This window comes from Heterocephalus glaber, unplaced genomic scaffold (genome assembly GCF_053883595.1).
Source record: "Heterocephalus glaber isolate CG9 unplaced genomic scaffold, H.glaber_assembly_v1.0 deba00001145, whole genome shotgun sequence".
NCBI lineage: Eukaryota > Metazoa > Chordata > Mammalia > Rodentia > Bathyergidae > Heterocephalus > Heterocephalus glaber.
In genome coordinates, this window is record NW_028258202.1 from 1,367,150 (window position 1) to 1,387,247 (window position 20,098).

At 36.4% G+C, this 20,098-nt stretch overlaps 1 protein-coding gene across 10 annotated transcripts in view; it reads right to left on the reverse strand.

Annotated features, from left to right (window-relative positions):
- Positions 1 to 247: 247 nt before the first annotated feature.
- Phka1 (phosphorylase kinase regulatory subunit alpha 1) overlaps positions 248 to 20,098 on the reverse strand; it is a 195,132-nt gene continuing 175,281 nt past the window's right edge. For all 10 annotated transcript variants that reach the window (XM_087210546.1, XM_087210547.1, XM_087210549.1 and 7 more), the window contains 4 exons: positions 13,078 to 13,248; positions 6,944 to 6,997; positions 2,346 to 2,546; positions 248 to 761 (listed from right to left, as the gene is read on the reverse strand). In XM_087210546.1, the coding sequence (XP_087066672.1) occupies positions 588 to 761; positions 2,346 to 2,546; positions 6,944 to 6,997; positions 13,078 to 13,248 (600 nt within the window). In that variant the 3' untranslated portion in view covers positions 248 to 587. The remainder of the gene's footprint in view (positions 762 to 2,345; positions 2,547 to 6,943; positions 6,998 to 13,077; positions 13,249 to 20,098) is intronic.

Sequence of the window (20,098 nt, forward strand, 5' to 3'; positions counted from 1 at the left end):
TGTGTACAGATACAGAGAAGATAACAGTAGAGACAATTACTCTATGCAGAAACTCATCAGTGTGAAGGAACCAGTGAGTGAAAAAGGAAATCGTGATCTGGCACTCTGTTTTCTTAAGAAAAGGCACTTAGAACAGATATTTCCAATTTATAGAAACATAAAACCCAACAATTTAGATTCTGCTCACTTGAAATAACATCCCAAAGGACCCACCACTCATATACATAATAAAATCACATAAGAAAAATGAAGCTTTAGGAATAAGTTATTATTAATATCTGCACAGGAGTTAGAAAACTAAATTGGTAACAGATCTACAGAATAAAAATACATGCAAACTTTTATCAACCATGTGAAAGAATTAGATACAATAATTGAAAGGCCTGGTTGAGCATATGCACACTGGAGGGGAATCTCCAGGTAAGGAGTCACTTCTAAGGCAGTTAGTTTATTGGCAAAGTTCTCTCTTCTTGGGAGGGAGGGACAGAAGGGGGAGTGATCAGCCCTTAACATTTCAGTTCCATGCACAATCAACTGAGACAGGGACCAGATGTCGGAAGGCTCCCCGCAGCCAGGACTCAAAGCCCTCACTGCATGGCACAGATGCTGTGGGGGAGGAACTCCTGCACGTAGGTGGCAGCTGCCTTGGAGAGGTAGGTCATGGTGCCAAATCTGCCACTGGGTGCACTGTCATACAGAAGAGTACAGATGCCAGATGCAGGATCCTTTGCCAACATGGTATCATCTGCGCCGAGAGTTTTCTGTTTGGTTTTTAAGGGTGGGAAAATACAGGGGAAAGGAAACAATTACTAATCCTACTAAGTAATATCCTAATTAGTATTACCAGAGCGTCCTTCCCATCACCAATTAGTTGGCTCCTAGGCTGTTTAGTCAGGAAGAGATCAGGGTTATGTACAAAATGAGTGAATGAGTTTCTATACATGCATTTTCTGCTAAATCCTCAAACTATGTAAATTATTTAAAATTTTGTTTGGAATTTTCCCCATTACAATGAATTTTGAAAGCTAAATACACAGTAAAGGTTAATTAAATGAGTCATACCTGTTAACAGTGGAGACAACAGATACAAATCACTCTAGTGGGACTTGGTCTGACATCTTCTAGTACTATACTGATTTCAGCTTCTATTCTTTTATCTTGTATTTGATTCAGCAAATTTAATGAGCTTTCCAAGGCTGGAGTCTATGCTTGAAAGGGATCATATTTTCTGATACATGGACTGACAGCAATCCAGAATATTTAAAATTAGGACTGTCCTACAAAATCTTGGATACTTTCCTTTTTCATCCTCTCACAGTGGCTAAGAGAATGAAACACCTATTATACATTTTAGAGAGTTTTTTCCTATTGACAACAAGGCATGCTGTTCACCTTATGTGCTCCAACTCTTTTTTTTAATTACTGGTGTGAAATACATTTATTGTAAACTTTATAGACACAAAAATAGGTTCCCTAGGCCATTCACATGCACGTTAAAACCAAATAGTTGTGAACTACAACACTATATTATACAAATGATCATGATCTAATGTAGGCAATACTTTAGGTAGTTTGTACTCTTAAATGCGGTCAACTTCTTGGGAGATGTATTAAGAAAATAAGAAAAATGTAGACATAAAGGTTTCACTTTAACATTTTAACATGTTTTGCAAAAGCAAAGTAAAAGAAAAACCAAATTTTCTCTCTTTCTTAATAGTCCAGAAAGGAATATGATATACAATAATGTCTTATTAAGTTTGTACAACTACATAAAGCATTGTGACCAGGAATTTAAAATATAATGCTAATGTTATGCTTCAGGACATTTTAGGGAAACATAAGACCTCCTGAGTTTCAGACAACTTTACCATCTAACAGACCATCTTTACCATCTAACACAAACCACAAAGCACATGAGGTGGGGAGGATAAAAGGTGGTTGGATTTGATCTGTGCACAATGTATGCATGTGCTGAAATGTCACACCAAGTGAGCTTCATTAATATGCACAATTAGTATACGTTAATCCAAAGTAAAATAAAATGGCCTAGGGGTGTAGTTCAGCAATAGAACACTTGCCTAGCATGCATAAGAACCCAGTTTGATCCCCAGCACAATAAATAGATAAATAAATATCTTTACTAATTTTTAGAAAAAAACCATAGTGAAAAACAGAGGTCATTCAGTAGCCTACTTCTTTTGCAAACAAAGCTCAGAGCCAGTACAAAGGGGCTCCAGAAAAGAGCTACAAGGAATAGGGCACAAGAAAGCAACTTCAGCTTCATATGGAGCTTGGAATGCAGTCAGCTTTATGTCATTCTTTCAGAAAAACACAGGTCTACCTACCTGTTCTTGAAGGAACAAGTCATTGGCTATATGCACTATTTTTTCCACAGCAATGATGCTTCCGATGCTGTGAATTTCAATATCTGCCAGCATGGTGAGGACAAGGATGGCTTCAACCAGAAGCTGGCGGTATTCTGGCTGAGGTACACGATTCAGGACAGACTCCACATGGACAGAGAATTTAATCTCTCCTGGAGTCATCTGTTAATAGAGAAAAAGAAAATCAGTTCCTAGCAAGAACTCAGTTTCATCACCCCTGAGGCATCAATCACGTCCTCTGGAAGTCAGTAAAAATACTACATGCACGAGCAAGTTTTCATCCCCTTTAATGTAATAGATTGAATAAATTGGTTCAATCTTTTTGAAGGCAATCTGGCAATGCATATCAGAAGTCATAAAAGTATCAATACCCTCTAACGCATAACCCTATTTTTGGGCATTCATCCTAAGAAAATAATACAAAAGAGGAAAAAAGCTCTATGTGCAAGAGTGTTTATAACCACATGAGTCAGAAGTGCAGAACTAGAAGTGATCTAAGTCTAGGAATTGCTTTATAGATAATGGCATATCATGGAAAAGCAATATCCCGAGTTTTTATGGATCTATTTAGAAGAATAAATCTGATGACTGATGATAAAGGAAAAAGTATAAGTAGAACTTAAAACTGTATATACATCATTATTAGAATTATGTAAAACATCTATATGCTGATAGAATAAAATGGGTATTAAAAAGTATAAAGTTACCAGGCATGTGGTGCACACCTGTAATCCCAGCACTCAGGAGGCTGAGGTAGGAGGATCACAAGATCAAGGCCAGCCTGGGATACATAGTGAGTTCATGACTTTAAAAAGAAGTATAGGGCCGGAGATTTAGTTCAGTGGTGCCGCCGCCTGCCTCACAAGTACAAGGTCCAGAGTTTGATCCCCGGTTCAAAAAAAAAAAAAAAAGGAGTATAAAGTTATTTAAGGTGAAAGTGATTGAAGAATACTTTTTTGTAAAATTGCATTGAGCATATACTGTCAGGAGACAATGGAGATTTGAAATGTAAAGACCTGGGTTCACTCCTGTTCAATATTGTACTCAAAACATTAGCCAGAGCAATCAGGCAAGAGAAAGAAATAAAAGGGATATGTATAGGGAAGGAAGAAGTCAAATTATTTGCAGATGACATGATCCTTTATGTAAAAGATCCAAAAAATTCTACCAAAAGACTGCTAGAATTAATAGCCAAATTATGAGACAAAAAATTTCAAAAATTGTGATGTGTTGTACATATACCAAGTCCCTATGAGGAACATGTTCATTATGTACTACACACACATACAAAAAATATATATAGGAGAAGGGGTCCCAGAGACGGGGTGGGGGGGAAGAGGGAGGGTGAGTAGGGGATAAAAAAAAGAATTAAGATCCATCACGTATGGACAAACTCTCCATGATTAATGTAATCATTATGTACTATGAACATATACTAATTTTTAAAAAGTCAGTAGTGTAGCAGGATACAAAATCAACACAAAAAAATCAATAGCGTTCCTGTACACCAATGATGAACTCTCAGAGAAAGAAATTAGGAAAACAATACCATTCACAATAGCAGCAAGAAAGATTAAATACCTAAAAATTAAATTCCTAATCAAGGAAGTGAAAGAACTCTACAATGAAAACTACAGTACTCTGAAAAAAGAGATCAAAGAGGACATGAGAAAACAGAAAGATGCTGGGTGTGGTGGTACTCAAGGCAACATGGGCTGCTACATCGTGAGATCCTGTCTCAAAAAAAAAAATGGGGGGGGGGAAAGGAAAGATATCCTGTGTTCTTGGATAGGTAGGTAGAATCAATATAGTCAAAATGACCATACTTCCAAAATTGATATATAGATTTAATGTAATCTCAATCAAAATTCCAACAGCATTCTTTACAGACCTGGAGAAAACAATCCTAAAATTCATATGGAACCAGAAGAGACCTAGAATAGCAAAAGAAATCTGGGCAACAAGAGCAAGGCAGGAGGCATCACAATCCCAGACTTCGAGTTGCAGTACAGAGCCACAGTAATAAATACAGCATGGTATTGGTACAAAAACAAACGTGGATCAGTGGAACAAAACAGAGAATACAGAAATAACCCCAGGCACATTTAGCTATCCAATCTTTCATAAAGAGGACAAAAAATACACTGTAGAAAATGTAGCCTCTTTTAACAAATATTGCTGGGAAAGCTTGGTATCCACATGCAGAAGACTACAGATAGACTTATATCTTTTACCATGTACTAAACTAAAATCAAATTGGACAACAGACACAAATGTTAAAATAGAAACACTTAATCTGCTGGAAGATAAATTAGATAAAACTCTTGAAGGCATATGTGTGTAGGCAAGGACTTTTTGAACAGAACCCCATTTGCACAAGAAATAACATCAAGAATCAACAAATGGAATCATATCAAATTTAAAAGCTTCTGCATAGCAAATGCCAAATACCTACAAAGAAAATAAACATTATATGTCATATACATGAACTAAAAATATAATAATAATAATAATAATAATAATAATGAAAAAGGGGGAAGGGGACCTAGAGACAGAGGGAGGGAGGTGGGTGGGGAAGGGAAGGGGAATAAAAAAGAATCAACATGTGTTATGTACATGTATCTATTCCTTAAGATGAACGTAAACTTCATGTACTGCAAACGTATTAATAAAGAACCAACAAATGGGATTATATCAAATTAAAAAGCTTCTGTGCAGCAAATGAAGCAAACAAACGAATTAAGAAACAACTTACAGAACGGAAAAAAATTTGCCAACTATTCCTGGGACAGAGGACTAATATCTAGAATATATAAAGAACGCAAAAAATTAGACCCCTCAAATAAAAGACCCAATCAAAAAATGAGCAAACAAAATGAACAGACACTTCTCAGAAAAAATACAAATGGCCAATAAATACATGAAAAAATGTTCAACATCTCTGGCCATTATAGAAATGCAAATTAAAACAACACTGAGATTCCATCTTATACCAGAAAGAATGGCTATCATCAAGATATCAAACAATAACAAATGCTGGAGAAGCTGTGGTGAAAAAGGAACTCTATACCTTGTTGGTGAGAATGTAAACTATTACAACCATTATGAAAATCACTATGGAGATTGCTAAAAAAACTAAAACAAGAAATTCCATTCAATCCAGCTATTTCTCTTCTAGGTTATCTTCCCAAAAGAGTTAAAAGCATCATATTACAGTGATAATGCATGTTTACAGCTGCATAATTCACAGTAGCCAAATCTTGGAAGAGGCCTAAATGCTTATCAACGGATGAATGGAATAAAGAAAGCATGGCACTTGTGCATAGTGGAACACTACTCTGCCATAAAGAAGGACAAGGTTGAGTCATTTGTAGGAAAATGGATATACCTTGAGACATAATGTTAAGTGAAATAAATCAGACACACAAGCTTGAATATAGCAAGGTTTCTCTTAAATGAGAGCTCCAATATATAAATAAAGAGCAAAATAAAAGATAGGTAGTAGGAAATGTGGAGATAGATCTTTTGCAAACAGGAAAGGGACCAAGAGATGGGGGTGAGGGAAGGCGATGAAAATAGTGTTAAGATGTGTTATGTACGTGTGCCAATACTCCAGGAGGAATGTAAGCATTATGTACTGTAAACATGTACTAATAAAAGAATAAAACTTGAAATAAAAGACCTGAGTTCAGTTTCTGTTTTTGTCAGTTATGAGTTACATGACCTTGGACAACTAATCTCTAAATTTGTTTCCTTATCTGTAAATTGGAGATAAGAACCCCCTTTGTAAATACATATTTCTGTTGAAGATTGAACTAAATAATGTAAAAGTGATTTGAAAACTGAAAGATAATAGTTAGGTATGTATTATTACTAATTCAATTAACATCTTAATATTAATTAAGTGAAATGAAAAATAAATAGGAAACACGGTGTGCTTTAGTATAGCAAAGGCTGGTCAAGGCAAGAGTAAAGTACTTGCTCCCTACCTGCTATCTGCAGCAACTCCAGTGTTTGAGAATTTTTTTTCTGTCCAGTCTTATACTCTTAATTTGTTAATAATAGCTAGCTAGCTCCTTTGTTGGTTCTGTGTAAAAGCTAGTTCTTTATCACTTCCTTGTGAATTAGATAAAAGCAAATGCAAGTGTGAAAGTGGGAATTAGAAGGATCGGGACATAAAAAGTCACTTAGATTTTGATTCCTTCTGCTCTAATTCTCACTTCACCTCACACAGCCCACTTTAATTAACCATTAAAGGAAGCTGTTCTCATATAATTAATATAACACAATTATTTTCCAGTATTCTCATTCAATTTGTTTTTATACCTGGGTTCAAACTCAGGATCTTGCACTTGCGAGGCAGGCATAGCACCACTGAGCTAAATTCCCGGCCCTCTTCATTCAATTTTTTAAAAATGACATTTAGTCTTTTCTTCAAATGCATTTCATACTGACATGGTTTATAAAAGCACAGATCTTTTACTTTGAAGAGTGATCACAGAAATACTTCAGCCAGGCAAGCTACCTGTCATATAAATGTAAAAGACACAGAATCTTACCTCTTTAGTTGTTGAAGAAGGAAGAACAAAACCTTCCACAGAAAGTCCATGACACTGCAAAGTAGAAAAAACATATTGTCACCAGGTATGAGCTAATAATTGGGAGGCTACAAGCAGATACTTTGTATTTCTAATTGTGTTTCATAGGGTATGTGCTAAGCGCAGACCAGAAAGAGGCTCTGCACCTCAGATGTCCTTGCCATGATGTTGTGATTCCTAAGTGCTAATGTGCAAGGTTGGACAACAGAAGCCCCAAGTTTCATCCTATATATAGGGGAGTGGGATGCATAGAGAATGTCTCCCTTCAGGAATAAACTATACTAAATATTCAGAGACCACCTGGGAGGATATCATACTAGGTCCCAGAGCAATCACAAATAGACCTTTAGAAAAAAATTTTAGGGTACAGGAAAAACTCTAATATGCATTTAATGGACACATACCATTACTACATGTTCTAGTTAAGCATCCCATTTCTCCATCAATACCTACTTCACTCTACTTTTTCCATACTACTTGCGATCATTTAATGTTATACTTTACTTATTTATTATGTTTCTTATATATTGTGTCTTTCTAGTAGAATTTAAGTTCCATGAGGATAGAGATTGTTGTCTGTATTGTTTCTTGTGCCTAGAGCACAGTAGATACTCATTAAATGCTATATGAATCATATTTTGTCTTCTCCATCAATATCAACAATTATTAAAAAGCAATGGGAATCAATAATTTATTATTTTAGATTATAAAGAAATTAAAACATTGTATATTAAACAGGAACAGATAAAGATTCCAATATAACATGTTTGCTGACTCTATTAGACAGTTCCACTCCATATTGTATACACTGGACAACAGTCTTTCTATGGAGACTTGCCAGCCTTCAAACATATGTGCATAATTATTATGTTATATTCATACTCTGAAAAGAATGGAATGGAAAAACTAGGCATGTGTTTTTCTTCTTATATTAGGGTCCCATGTCCAGGTTTTAATTCTGCCACAAAATACCCAAGCTTCCTGGTAAGATTTAAATGTTCCTTCTTATCTTAGTTATTTTTCTCATTGCTGAGATAAAATACCTAATGCCCAAAGTTAAAGGAGGAAAGGTTTATTTCAGCTCACAGTTCATAGAGGTTTCAGTCCAAAGTTGGCCGGCTCAAGGCAGGGAGGCATGGCACAGTGGTATCACAGAAAAGAAATATTCCATGGCATGGCAGGCAGAAGGCAACAAGCAATGAAGTGGCAAGCAGCAAGCAGCAAGCGATAAGCAGCAAAAGCAGCCCTCTTTTGTCCCTTATATTCTGTGATAGTTGACTGATTGTGTCAACTTGAGTAAGAAACACCCAACTAAATTGCCTCAGCATAGTTCTGGGTGTGGAAGATCTACCCTAGGGAGGTTTGTTGCCAGAATGGTATAAAAGGGAAACGAAGAAGGAAAGTAGCTGCTTCTGTTTCTTTGGAGGAGCTCCAGTCTTCACCTTTACTTGGATGTCATCTTCAGCCTTCCAGCACAGAATCTTCAGCCTCTAGTGCAGACCTTTCAGCCTTCCAGCACAGACCCTTTGGCCTCCAGATACAGACTCACACAGGACACTACAGTGAACTCCAGGCCTTTGACTGGATCCTTTGGATCTCGAGCATGTAGACAGTCCTTTTGCACTCTTCCACATCTGATTTTGTGGGCGGCCATTGTAAGCCAATCTTTTAGATTGTTATATATTTGTATATTTTGCATTAAACCTGTTTCTCTAGTAAGCACTGACTGATGCATATTCTATCCAGGCTACCCACCCCAAGGGGTTACACTCAGTGTGGGGCACCCTTAATCTTAGCATAGCACCAGGGATCAATCCCAGTATCACACACTCTAGATCCAGCCATCTCTGAAAAGCTCCACCTAGACTGCATGTGGCTTTGGGGGTCATCTAGACACAAGCCATAACATTCCACCCCTGGCCCCCCAAATACTTATTCACATCCCTTTATGCAAAAGGCATTTAGTCCATCTCTAAGAGTTCCCAAAATCCTAACAGTTTCAGGACTGCTGAAAAGTCCAAGTCCAAAGTCTCCTCTGAGATTTAAGGCAAATTCTTAGCTGTGAGCTCCTGTACAAATGAAAAGAAAGTTAAACACTTCCAACATACAATGGCACAACATAAACATTATGATTGCAAATAGGGGCATAGGAAAAAATAGGACCAAAGCAAGCCCAAAATCCAGTGGGGCAAACATGAAGTCCTGTAGTTCCATGTCTAGCATTAGAGGCAATCTGTGGCAAGATGTGAACTCCAAAGGACTTTGGTGGCTCCACCCCTGTGGCACTGCTGGTGGTTGTAGGTTCCATGGCTTCTCTTTTGGGTCAGCTTTGCTCACTCCTTGCAGATTTCCTTAGACGATCCATGTTCCTGGCTTCTCCAACCTTCTGGGGTCTCCCCTGCACTTTCAGTTTCTTTTTTCTTTTTTGTATTAAATTCTTTTATTGGTACATTGTAGGTATACAACACAATTACATATCTCACTGGGAATTGTACCTTTACATAATGCATCTTGGTTCTTATTTTTTCCCCATTCCTAGCCCTCCCTTCACGCCCTCCACCCTTCCCTATTTACAAAGACTTTATTTCCATTTTTTCCATTTCTCATCATTTTTCCTTTCCCTTCTTTCCTTTCTCCTGCCCCTCCCACTACCCCTACCCCTTTGGACCTTTTCTTCCTATTTTACATTTTCGATTATTCATTCTAATCATTGGTACATTTTAGGTATACAATATAATGACATTCATCATTGGAAATTTGCACCTTTACATAGTCTCTCTTGGTTCTTATTTTTCACCCTTGCCCAGCCCTCCCTTCAACCCCTCCATTTCTCCCTATTTATAAAGATTTTGTTTCTATTTTTCCATTTTCTCATATTAATCCCATTCCCTTCTATCCTTTCCCTTAGCCCTCCCACTTCCTTCCCCTTTGCCCCTTTTCTTCCTATTTCACATTACCTATTATACATTTTAGTCCTTATTTACACTTTCAGTTTCTCACACCAGAGAAACTATTCGGTATTTACACATGTGTGTCCTATTTATTTCACTTAAGAGTATCACCTCAATTGCACTTTCAGTTTCACCCTCACAGCTTCACACACTGCCCTCTCAGGGCACCCTGCCTGGCCTTCCAGGCCTTCTTCTGAAATCTGGGTGGAAGCCTTCCTGACCCCACAACTCTTGCATTCTGCATGCACCTAAAACCAGCACTTCGTTGATTATGCCAAGGTCTGCTGCTGGTTGGAGCAGTAGCCAAGCTTCCTTCTCTCTAGGCTGGAGGGGTCAAGTGCTTGGATTGCTAAACACTCAGCCAAGTCCTGAGGAACAAATTCTCTAGTCCGATGCCTAGAGCTCTGGGGATTTCTTCTCAAGGCAAATTTTTTTTCACCTTTCCAACCTTGAGGCTGCTTAGGCTGAAATCCTGCTGGTTCTTGTGATGCCCTCAGGCCATCTTTTCCATTGTCCTGTTCCTTCTCTGCAACCAAGTTCTCCTCTGCTCTATCTTTGGCAGTCCACAGCTTTACTAGAGTTTTCTTTCTGGCCAAACTCAAAACGTTTTTAAATCATTCTTCTGAGCTCTTTGCTCTTGGCTCTCAACATAACCCTGGCTAAAAGCCCCCAATAGTAGCCATGCCACCGCCTGAACATTAAATTGCTTTGAAATTTCTTCTGCAAGATTAATTAGTCGACCACCCTTAATCTCAGTCTCAGGCAAAGTTTCTGGACACAAGCAAAATGCAGACAAACTTTTTGCCAAGGCATAACACACATCATCTGGAGTCCAACAGCCAATGCAGTCCTTCTTCCCATTAGAAACCTCCGGAGCCTGACCTTTACTGGCAGCATTTCTATCAGCCTTCTGGTCTTCTAACATCTGATAAGAATATCCCATCAAGTATAGCTTAAAGCATTCCAAGGCTACTTCTTCAGCTGGCATCTCCCAACCTTTCCAAACTCCTCCCACAAGCCAGTTCCAAAGGCTCCTGAACCATATGTTCAGGTATAGTCACAGCAATGACCCCACTTCTCTGGTACCAAATTCTGTCTTAGTTATTTTTCTCATTGCTAAGACAAAATATCCAACACCCAAAGTTAAAGAAGGAAAGGTTTATTTGGCTCACAGTTTGTAGAGATTTCATTCTATAGTTGGCTGGCTCCAAGGCAGGGAGACATGGCACAGGGGCATCACAAAGGAGAAATATTCCGTAGCATGGCAGGCAGAAGGCAGCAATCAGTGAAATAGCAAGCAGCAAGCCACAAGTAGTTATAGCAGCTTTCTTTCTGTCCTTATAATCTAACCAGGCTACCCGCCCTTGGGGTGAGTAGCACTCATACCCAGGGTGGGGCAGCCTTAATCTTAGCATCACACCATGAATCAGTTCCAGCATCACATCCTTAATTCCCAATCACACACTCTAGATCCAGCCATCTCCAAAAAACTCTACCTATGACTGAATGAGATTTTGGGGGGACATCTAGACATAAGTCATAATGTCTCTTTTGTGCTCCTACAGCTTTGTGCTTAGGTACCTTTATTACAAACCATTTTTGCCTTGCATCCTGACTGCTTGCTTGCTCTCTCTGTCTCTCTTTGTCTGTCTCCTCTCTCTCTCTCCCTCTCTCTCTCTCTCTCCCCTCTCCCCCATCTATTATTTATGGTGTAATTTTTTCTTGATGCTGCTGGGGATTGAGTCCAGGGCCTCACATACACTAGGTAAGCACACCATCACTGAACTACTTCTCAGACCTTTTTATTCTGAGATGGTGTCTCATTAAGTTGCCCAGGTTGGCCTCCATTCTTCTGCCTTAGCCTCTTGAGTAGCTGGGATTACATGTATACTCTAATGGTCATCTCATAGCTGCTTTTAAAGAAGGTAACTATAGATTCAATTACTTGATGACAAAGAACATATACTTTACATGGTCCTTATATGGTATCTGGGCAGAACAATTCCTAATATATGTCTATTAAGTTGAATTGCCATAATTGATGCATAATTGGAGAGATAAAACACATATCTGTTACCACTGTGCTACAGCAGTTAGCTGGAATGAAAGCAAGTTCCAGATACTCTTTGAAAGGAAGATCATCAGCCAGTAATCTGAGTAGTCAACTTTACCTTTTCCCAAAAATCACCTGATCATTTCTGGAAAGATTATCAAGTATGCTGAGGGGAAAAACATACTTTTTTGTATTAAATTATTTTATTGGTACACTGTAGGTATACAACACAATTACATTTCTCATTGGGAATTGTACCTTTACATAATGCATCTTGGTTCTTATTTTTTCCCCACTCCTAGCCCTCCCTTCACGCCTGCCACCCTTCCCTATTTACAAAGACTTTATTTCCATTTTTTCCATTTCTCATCATTTGGGAAAAACATACTTAAAAGTTTTGAAGAATGAGATGAAGTACTCTTCAGGTCTTTATTAAGGGCAATGAAAGAGACTACTAAGAGACCTATGGATGAACACAACAAATTTCCTGGCTCTCCAAAACTGCAACACCACAATGGTACGATGTGCCCTTACATATCTTTGGCAAAAATAAGCCTTTGAAAGAAAAACAAATATTAATTATACCAGGAGAGTCTCTGCACTATGAGAATTCTTATGACTCTGCATTTGTTTAGTAGCTTTCATCCAAGAAAAAATATAAGTAACAGCTCCTTACACAAACTTCCCAGATGTTGCATTTGTTTTACTACAGTGATATGTGGCTATAACTACAAATAATATTTCCAGCCCCCAATAGCTACAAAGAAGCTCTTTAGCATCAAATCATTTCACTAGTAACAAATCTATCACAATGTACTACAATGTCTAACTATAGCTCAAAGCAAAGAAGTCATGATATAAAAACCGAATTTAGAAACACCATTGCAACAATAACAGAAAGAGACTAAGTTATCAATAATGTCACAGTAATGTATCAGTTGTTTCATTTCTATGTTTTCATCTAAGTTTGTTACTCTGAATATAATGAACTTTACATAACTATAATGATGTAGTAGTTACATCATATCTCATTCAAGGAGACTGACTTCAAGGGGGGGAATAAAGAGATCTCAACAATGTGTTATGCTTACTTTCTGTAAAACTTTCCACACTTTTTGATAAAATCCAACTGGGACTCTATTCAGTGCTCCATCCAGCCTTCTCCGACGTTGCCATTGACCTTGCCGACTATCTCTAGATGTTTGTTGACCATGTGTACTAGGAAAGGACCCACTACTTGGCGCCATACAGGTTCCAGGGGACTTGGGAAAAAAGAGTAGGAAAGAACACAAATCAAAAGTAGTATCTTTTTCTCTGATAAAGTATTATAGCACAGTGAACAAGAAACATACTCTGAAGAATTATAAATCACATATTAAGTGAAACAGACATATATATAGATGGATGGATAGGTATCACTAGTATTGCTGTACATTTGTATAATACTTTTAGAAAGCAATCTGGTGATACATAAGAAGAGCTATAAAAATTCTGATAACATGGGACATTTGTAACTGTATCTTTACCTGTTTATTTCTATTAAATGTATAGCTGGTCTGTGCCTTAGTTTGTTGCTCTCATAGGCCATAACATAAGCCTCAACAAATTTAAAAGAATGGAAATCATACAAAGTATGTTTTCAAACCACAATGTAAATACTTTTTGAAATTAATTTTATTGGTACATTTTAGATATACATAATGATCACATTCATCAGAAGAAATTTGTACCTGTACATAATATATCTTGATTCTTTTTTCCCCCAATTCCCTCCCTTCAAGCCCTCTTTCCCTCCTTATTGAAAAAGGTTTGTTTCTATTTTTTCTTTCTATTCTATTTTTTTCCTTTCCTTTCCTCCTCCCCCTTCCCTTGTTTCCCATTTCATTTGAACGTTTTCTTCCTGTTTCACAATATCTACTATAGATTGTGGTCCTTATTTACACTTTTCGTTTCTTACACCAGAGAAACAATGTGACATTTAGACATGTGTGACTGATTTACTTCACTTTAGAGTATGGTCTCAAGGTGTATCCATTTACCTAGAAATGTCTTTATGGCAGAGTACTACTTCATTGTATTAAAAATGCACATCCTTATCCATTCATCCAGTGATGGGCATTTGGGCTGTTTCCAAGATTTAGATAATGCAAACTGTGCCACTATAAACATGGGTGTGCATATATCACTGTGGTATGATGCTTTTAATTTTTTCAGGAAGATACCAAGAAGGGGAATAGCTGGGTCAAATGGAACCTCTAGTTTTAGTCTTTTGAGGAATCTCCTCACTGATTTCCACAGTGGCTGCACCAGTCTGCACTCTCACCAACAGTGGAGAAGGGTTCCTTTTTCCCCACAGTCCTGCCAGCATTTCTTATTTGTTGATTTCATGATGATAGCCATTCTTTTTGGGGTGAGATGAAATCTCAGTGTTGTTTTAATTTCTTGAATGATCAGTGATGTTGAACATTTTTTCATATGTTTATTTTCTGTTTCTACTTCTTCATCTGAGAAATGACTGTTCACTTCAGATGCCCATTTTTGCACTGAGTCTTTAAATATGGGTAGGTCTGATTTTTTTCAGTTCTTTATATAGTCTAGATATTAGTCCTTTGTCTGAGGAACAGCTTGGAAAATTTTTCCCCACTGGGTGGGTTGTCTCCTCACTCTGTTGGTGGTTTCTTTTGCTGAACCACAATATAATTAAGTTAGAAATCAGTAACAGGAAAAAATTTAGGACGCTAGAAAATATCTAGAAATTAACATACTCCTAAATAACCAATGTATTAAAAAAAAGTCATAAGGAAAATTGAAAGTACTCTGGGATGAATAAAAATGAAAAAGCAACATACAAAAACTTATAGGATACAGATAAAACAGTGCTGAAAAATAGATACGTTATAAATGCTTGTGTTAAAAACTTTTAAAATCAATAACCAATCCTTCCACCTTAGGACAACAAGAGCAAGTTAAATTGAAAGCAAGCAGAAGGAAGGAAATAATAAAGATTAGAGTAGAAAGAAATGACAGAATAGGAAAAAATAGAGAAATAAAACCAAATTTGTTGTATAAAAATATCAACAAATAGGCACCTCTTTAGGTGGATGGACCAAGAAAAAAGAAAGAAATGATATGAATTCCAACCTTACATATTGTGAATAAAAAAGATAATAGGACATACCATCAATGGTCATATGCTAACAAATTACATAACCTACATAAAATAGGCAAATTCTTAGAAAGACATAAATTACCCAAACTGATTAAAAAATAAACAGAAAATCTGAATTGATTTATAACACAAATATCAAACTAGTACTAAACTCCAAAGGTTCCTACAGAGAAAAGCCCAAGCACAAATGGCTTCTTTGGTTAATTTTATAAAATATTTGAAGATGAATAACACTAGTTATTTACAAACCTTCCAAAAAAGAGGAGTAAATACTTCCTGACTCATTCTATGAGGCCAATATTATCCCAATACCAAACTCAAAGACATCTCAAGAAAAGAAAATTGCAGTTCAATACCCTGATGCAAAAATCCTCAACAAAATACAAGCAAACTGAATTCAGTGATTACACACCATGATGAGGTGGGATTTATTCTAGGAACTCAAGGTTTAAAAAATATCCAAATATCAATAGAATAAAAACCATATCATCCGAATAAATGCAAGTTGTATCCAAGAAGTATTTAGCAAAAGTAAACATGCCTTTATGATAAAAATATTCAACAAGCAAGGAACAGAAGGCAATTTCTTCAGTTTAACAAGATGTTAAGAGTTCTTTTTTCAATGCAATGCCAAAGAACACTGATGCTTTCCTCCTAAGAACAGAATAAGAGAAGGGTACCCAATCTTGACACTTTATTCAACCTTGTAGTGGAGGTTTTAGCTAGAGCAACTGAACAAGAAACAAAACAAAAGGTATCTAGATGGGAAAGAGAGGAGTAACACTATTCTATTTGAAGATGGCATGGTCTTATATATAGAAAATCTAAGGAATTCATTGAAAACAACTACAACAAATAATAAGCTTAGTAAAGTTTCATGAGCTAAGATCAATAGTAAAAATCATTATATTTCGCTTGAATTTCACCAAAGAAGACATGTGAATGATCAATACATATATGAAAAATACTCAACATCACTCATCATCAGGGAAATGCAACTCAAAATCACAATGAAATATCACCTCACTTCAGTAAGAATGTTTATTTTATTAAAAAGATTAAAGAGAACAAGTGTTGGCACAGACATGGAGAGAAGGGAACTCGTGTCACTGGAAATGTACACTGATGATGGAAATGTAAAATGGTGCAGCCACTATGGAAAACGGTATCAAGGTTCCTCAAAAAATTAAAAAATTAATATATATTAATATTATTCAGCCTTACCAAAAAGGAAAGAAATCTTACAGTATATAACATGGACAAACTTGGAGAACATTAGGCTAAGTGAAATAAGATTGTTATAGAAGGATAAATACTACATGGTTCAATGATGTGAGCTATCTAAAATAGTCAAACTCACAGAAACAGAGAGCGGAATGGTGGTTGCCAGGGGCAAAGGAAAGGGGAAAATGGGGACTTGCTGTTCAATGGGTATAAATTTTCAGCTATGTAAGATGTATAAGTTCTAGAGGTCTACTTTACAATTTCATGACTATATTAGTGATACTGTATTGTATACTTAAAATTTTTAAAAGGATACATCTTGTGTTTTATAGCTAAAATTATGAAACTATTAGAATAAAAAAAAGGATTACATCTTTGTGATCTTGGATTAGATAAAGTCTTGTTAGATAAAATAATAAAAACACGAGCAACAAAAGAAAAGTAGATAAATTGGATTTTGCCAAAATTACAAACTTTTGTTCTTCAAAGAAGATCATTAAGAGAGTGAAGACACAACCCACAGAATGGGAGAATATATTTGTACATCGCATATCCTATAAGGGAATTATATCTAGAATATATAAAGAATCATTGCAACCCAATTAAAAAGTTGGCAAAGGATCTGAATAGAAATTTCTCCAAAGAAGATAAACAAATGGCCAAGAGGTTCAGAAGTTGTTCCATATGCGTAGCCATCAGGGAAATGCAAACCAAAACCATAATGATATACCACTTCACACTCAATATGACGACTATGGTAAAAAAAAATGACAATTATAAGGGTTGGTGAGGATGTGAAGAAATCAGAACTGTCATACATTGCTGGTGAGAATGTAAAATGGTGCAGCCCCTTTAGAAAAGCTTGGCCATTCCTCAGAATGCTAAACATAATTACATATGACCCAGTACTTTCAGTCCTAGACATACATGTCTCCAAACAATGAAAATATAGAAGAACTTGTACATGAAGGTTCATAGCAACATCATGTTCATCAATTTATGAGTGGATAAATAAAATGTGGTGTATCAATACTACAGAATATTGTTCCACAATAAAAAAGAATGAAGTATTGATACCTGTTACAACATAATGAACTTTGAAAAAATTATACTAAATAAAGAATGAAATACATTGGAAAAAGTGGTTATTTGACAGTTTAGATTCAGAAATAAATATAAAAAGAAGATAATAAATACTTTTAAGAAGTTTTCACATTTTAATTGCTTACAACCATTACTATGTAAAAGAGAAGAGTGCTCTAAAACATTTCTATTAATAAATAACTATCACACAGATCTGTCAAATAGATGAACTAATATTCAGCTAATTTTTATTGTCTTGTCTCTACCACCAAGATCCTAGGCTGATGATAGTGAAGGCACACCAGAAAGTGTATGTATATGATAGAGTAGAATTCAGATTGTTTTCTAAAATGAAGTATTAATAGCTTTGAGTTTTTAGATAAAATTCTCTTCTATGTCTCTGTCTTCTATTAAAGTAGCCATGACAGATATTAATTCATTTTAGAGTATTTGGTTAAGGCTAACCAAAGCATTGTTTCTAATAGTTTTACATTTTTGTTTGATAGTATCTAGTCTAAAGCTCTTCAGCCTGTGATATATGAAATCATAGGTCATTATGAATCATTGATTTAAATCAAAGAAATTTAAATATCAGTCTTCCTAGACTGGAAATTTCGTGAGGACAAAGACCATATCCATTTTGTTCACTACTCTATCTTCAGTGCTTGACACAACGGTGGCACTCAACATTTACCAAATGAATTCATACTCAGAAGAATAGTGGTTTTGAAATGAAAATATATCACAATCACCAAAGAAGCTTATTAAAACATAGGATGCTAGACCTCACCTCCAATTTTCCTTTTTTTTTGGTATTGGGGATCAAACTCAGGACCTGGCTCTTGTGAGGCAGGTGGTGTAATGAATGAGCTAAATCAACAGCCCTCAAATTTTTCAATTCAGTACACCTAAGACTAGGACAGGGACCAAGAATTAGCATTCCATAAGAAGACATGTAAACAAGTCTCAAAACCAGACTTCCAGATTACCTAAAGCAACCCTAAAGGGAAATAAGAGGGAACAATCTGACATTCAACCACCTGGACTCCCTGAACTGGCAACAAAAGAGGATCTGGAAAAAATGAAATCAGAAATAATTTCTCAGATAACAACAGAGACTGTGCCCATAGTTCAAGACATGACTAATAAATCTAGAGGGGACACAGATAAAATAGAGGAGCTGAGGAACATGATGGAATCGCAACATAGGAAACAAATGGAATCCACAAAACAGATGCAAACTGATTTCCAGGAGTTTAAAAACTCCATTGAAAGTTTACACAGCAGAATGAGCCAATGTGAGGACAGAATTTCAGATATAGAAGATAAGATTGCAATTAGAGACCAGGAAAAGAAAAACTGCTTTAAAATTGTAAGGGACCATGAGAAATCAATCCATCAGCTCCTAGATGACGCAAAGAAGAATAACATAAGACTGATCGGAGTCAATGAAGGCACAGGAGAGAGTGCAGATCACATAAAAAAACTGTTCACAGAAATGATGGCAGGGGAAAAGAACTTGACATACAGATAAGTGAGGCATAAAGGACTCCAACTAGCCTTGATTAAAAAAATCTACACATAGGCATGTAATTGTTAGGATTCCAGAAACCCAACAGAAGCACAAAATTCTACAAGCAATTAGAGAAAAGAAACAAATCACATACAAAGGAAAGCCCATCAGAATCACAGCAGACTTCTCAATGCAAACCATCAAGGCAAGAAGAGCTTGGAGTGATGTATTTCAAGCCCTAAAGGAAAACAGCCTCCAACCCAGAATGAAGTACCCTGCAAAACTATCTTTCAAAATTGATGGAGAAATAAGATACTTTCATTACAAAAAGCACCTTAGGTACTTCACGAATACCAAACCAGAGCTACAAAAAATTTTAGGCAATATCTTAGGAAAAGACAATGAGGATCACAACCCCAGGAAGCCCAGCAGAATGAATCCATTGGGCATGACAAGAAACTAAATGCAAAGGGGGAGAATCCAAGAAAAAGAAAAAGTCATGACAATGAGAAGTCAATACGTATCAGTTATAACCATTGATGTTAATAATCTCCATTCACCAATCAAAACAAGTAGACTGGCAGAATGGGTCAAGAAGCAAAATCCAACAATATGCTGCATACAAGAAACACACTTAATTCAAAATGAAACTTACAGACTGAAAGTTAAAGGGTGGAAAACAATACTTCCTGCAACAGAAACCCCCCCAAAATCAGCAATAGCTATCCTCTTTGCAGATCAAGTGGATTTCAAACCAACACTGATTAACAGAGACAAAAAAGGACACTATAACCTTGTAATGGGAACAATCCAAGAGGAAGAGATGACAATCATAAATATATATGCACCAAACACTAGTGCACCCAACTATATAAAACAAATACTAATGAACATGAAAAATCAAACAAGCATTAATACAATAGTAGTGGGGGTCCTCAATAACCCACTGTCACAAATAGATAGATCAACTAGACAAAAAATAAGTAATGAAATACTAGAACTCAAACTCTTCAACAAATGAACTTAACAGATGTTTGCAGAGTGTTCCATCCACAAATTCAGAATACACATTCTTTTTAGCTACACATGGGTCATTCTCCAAAATAGGATCAATATAGTGAAA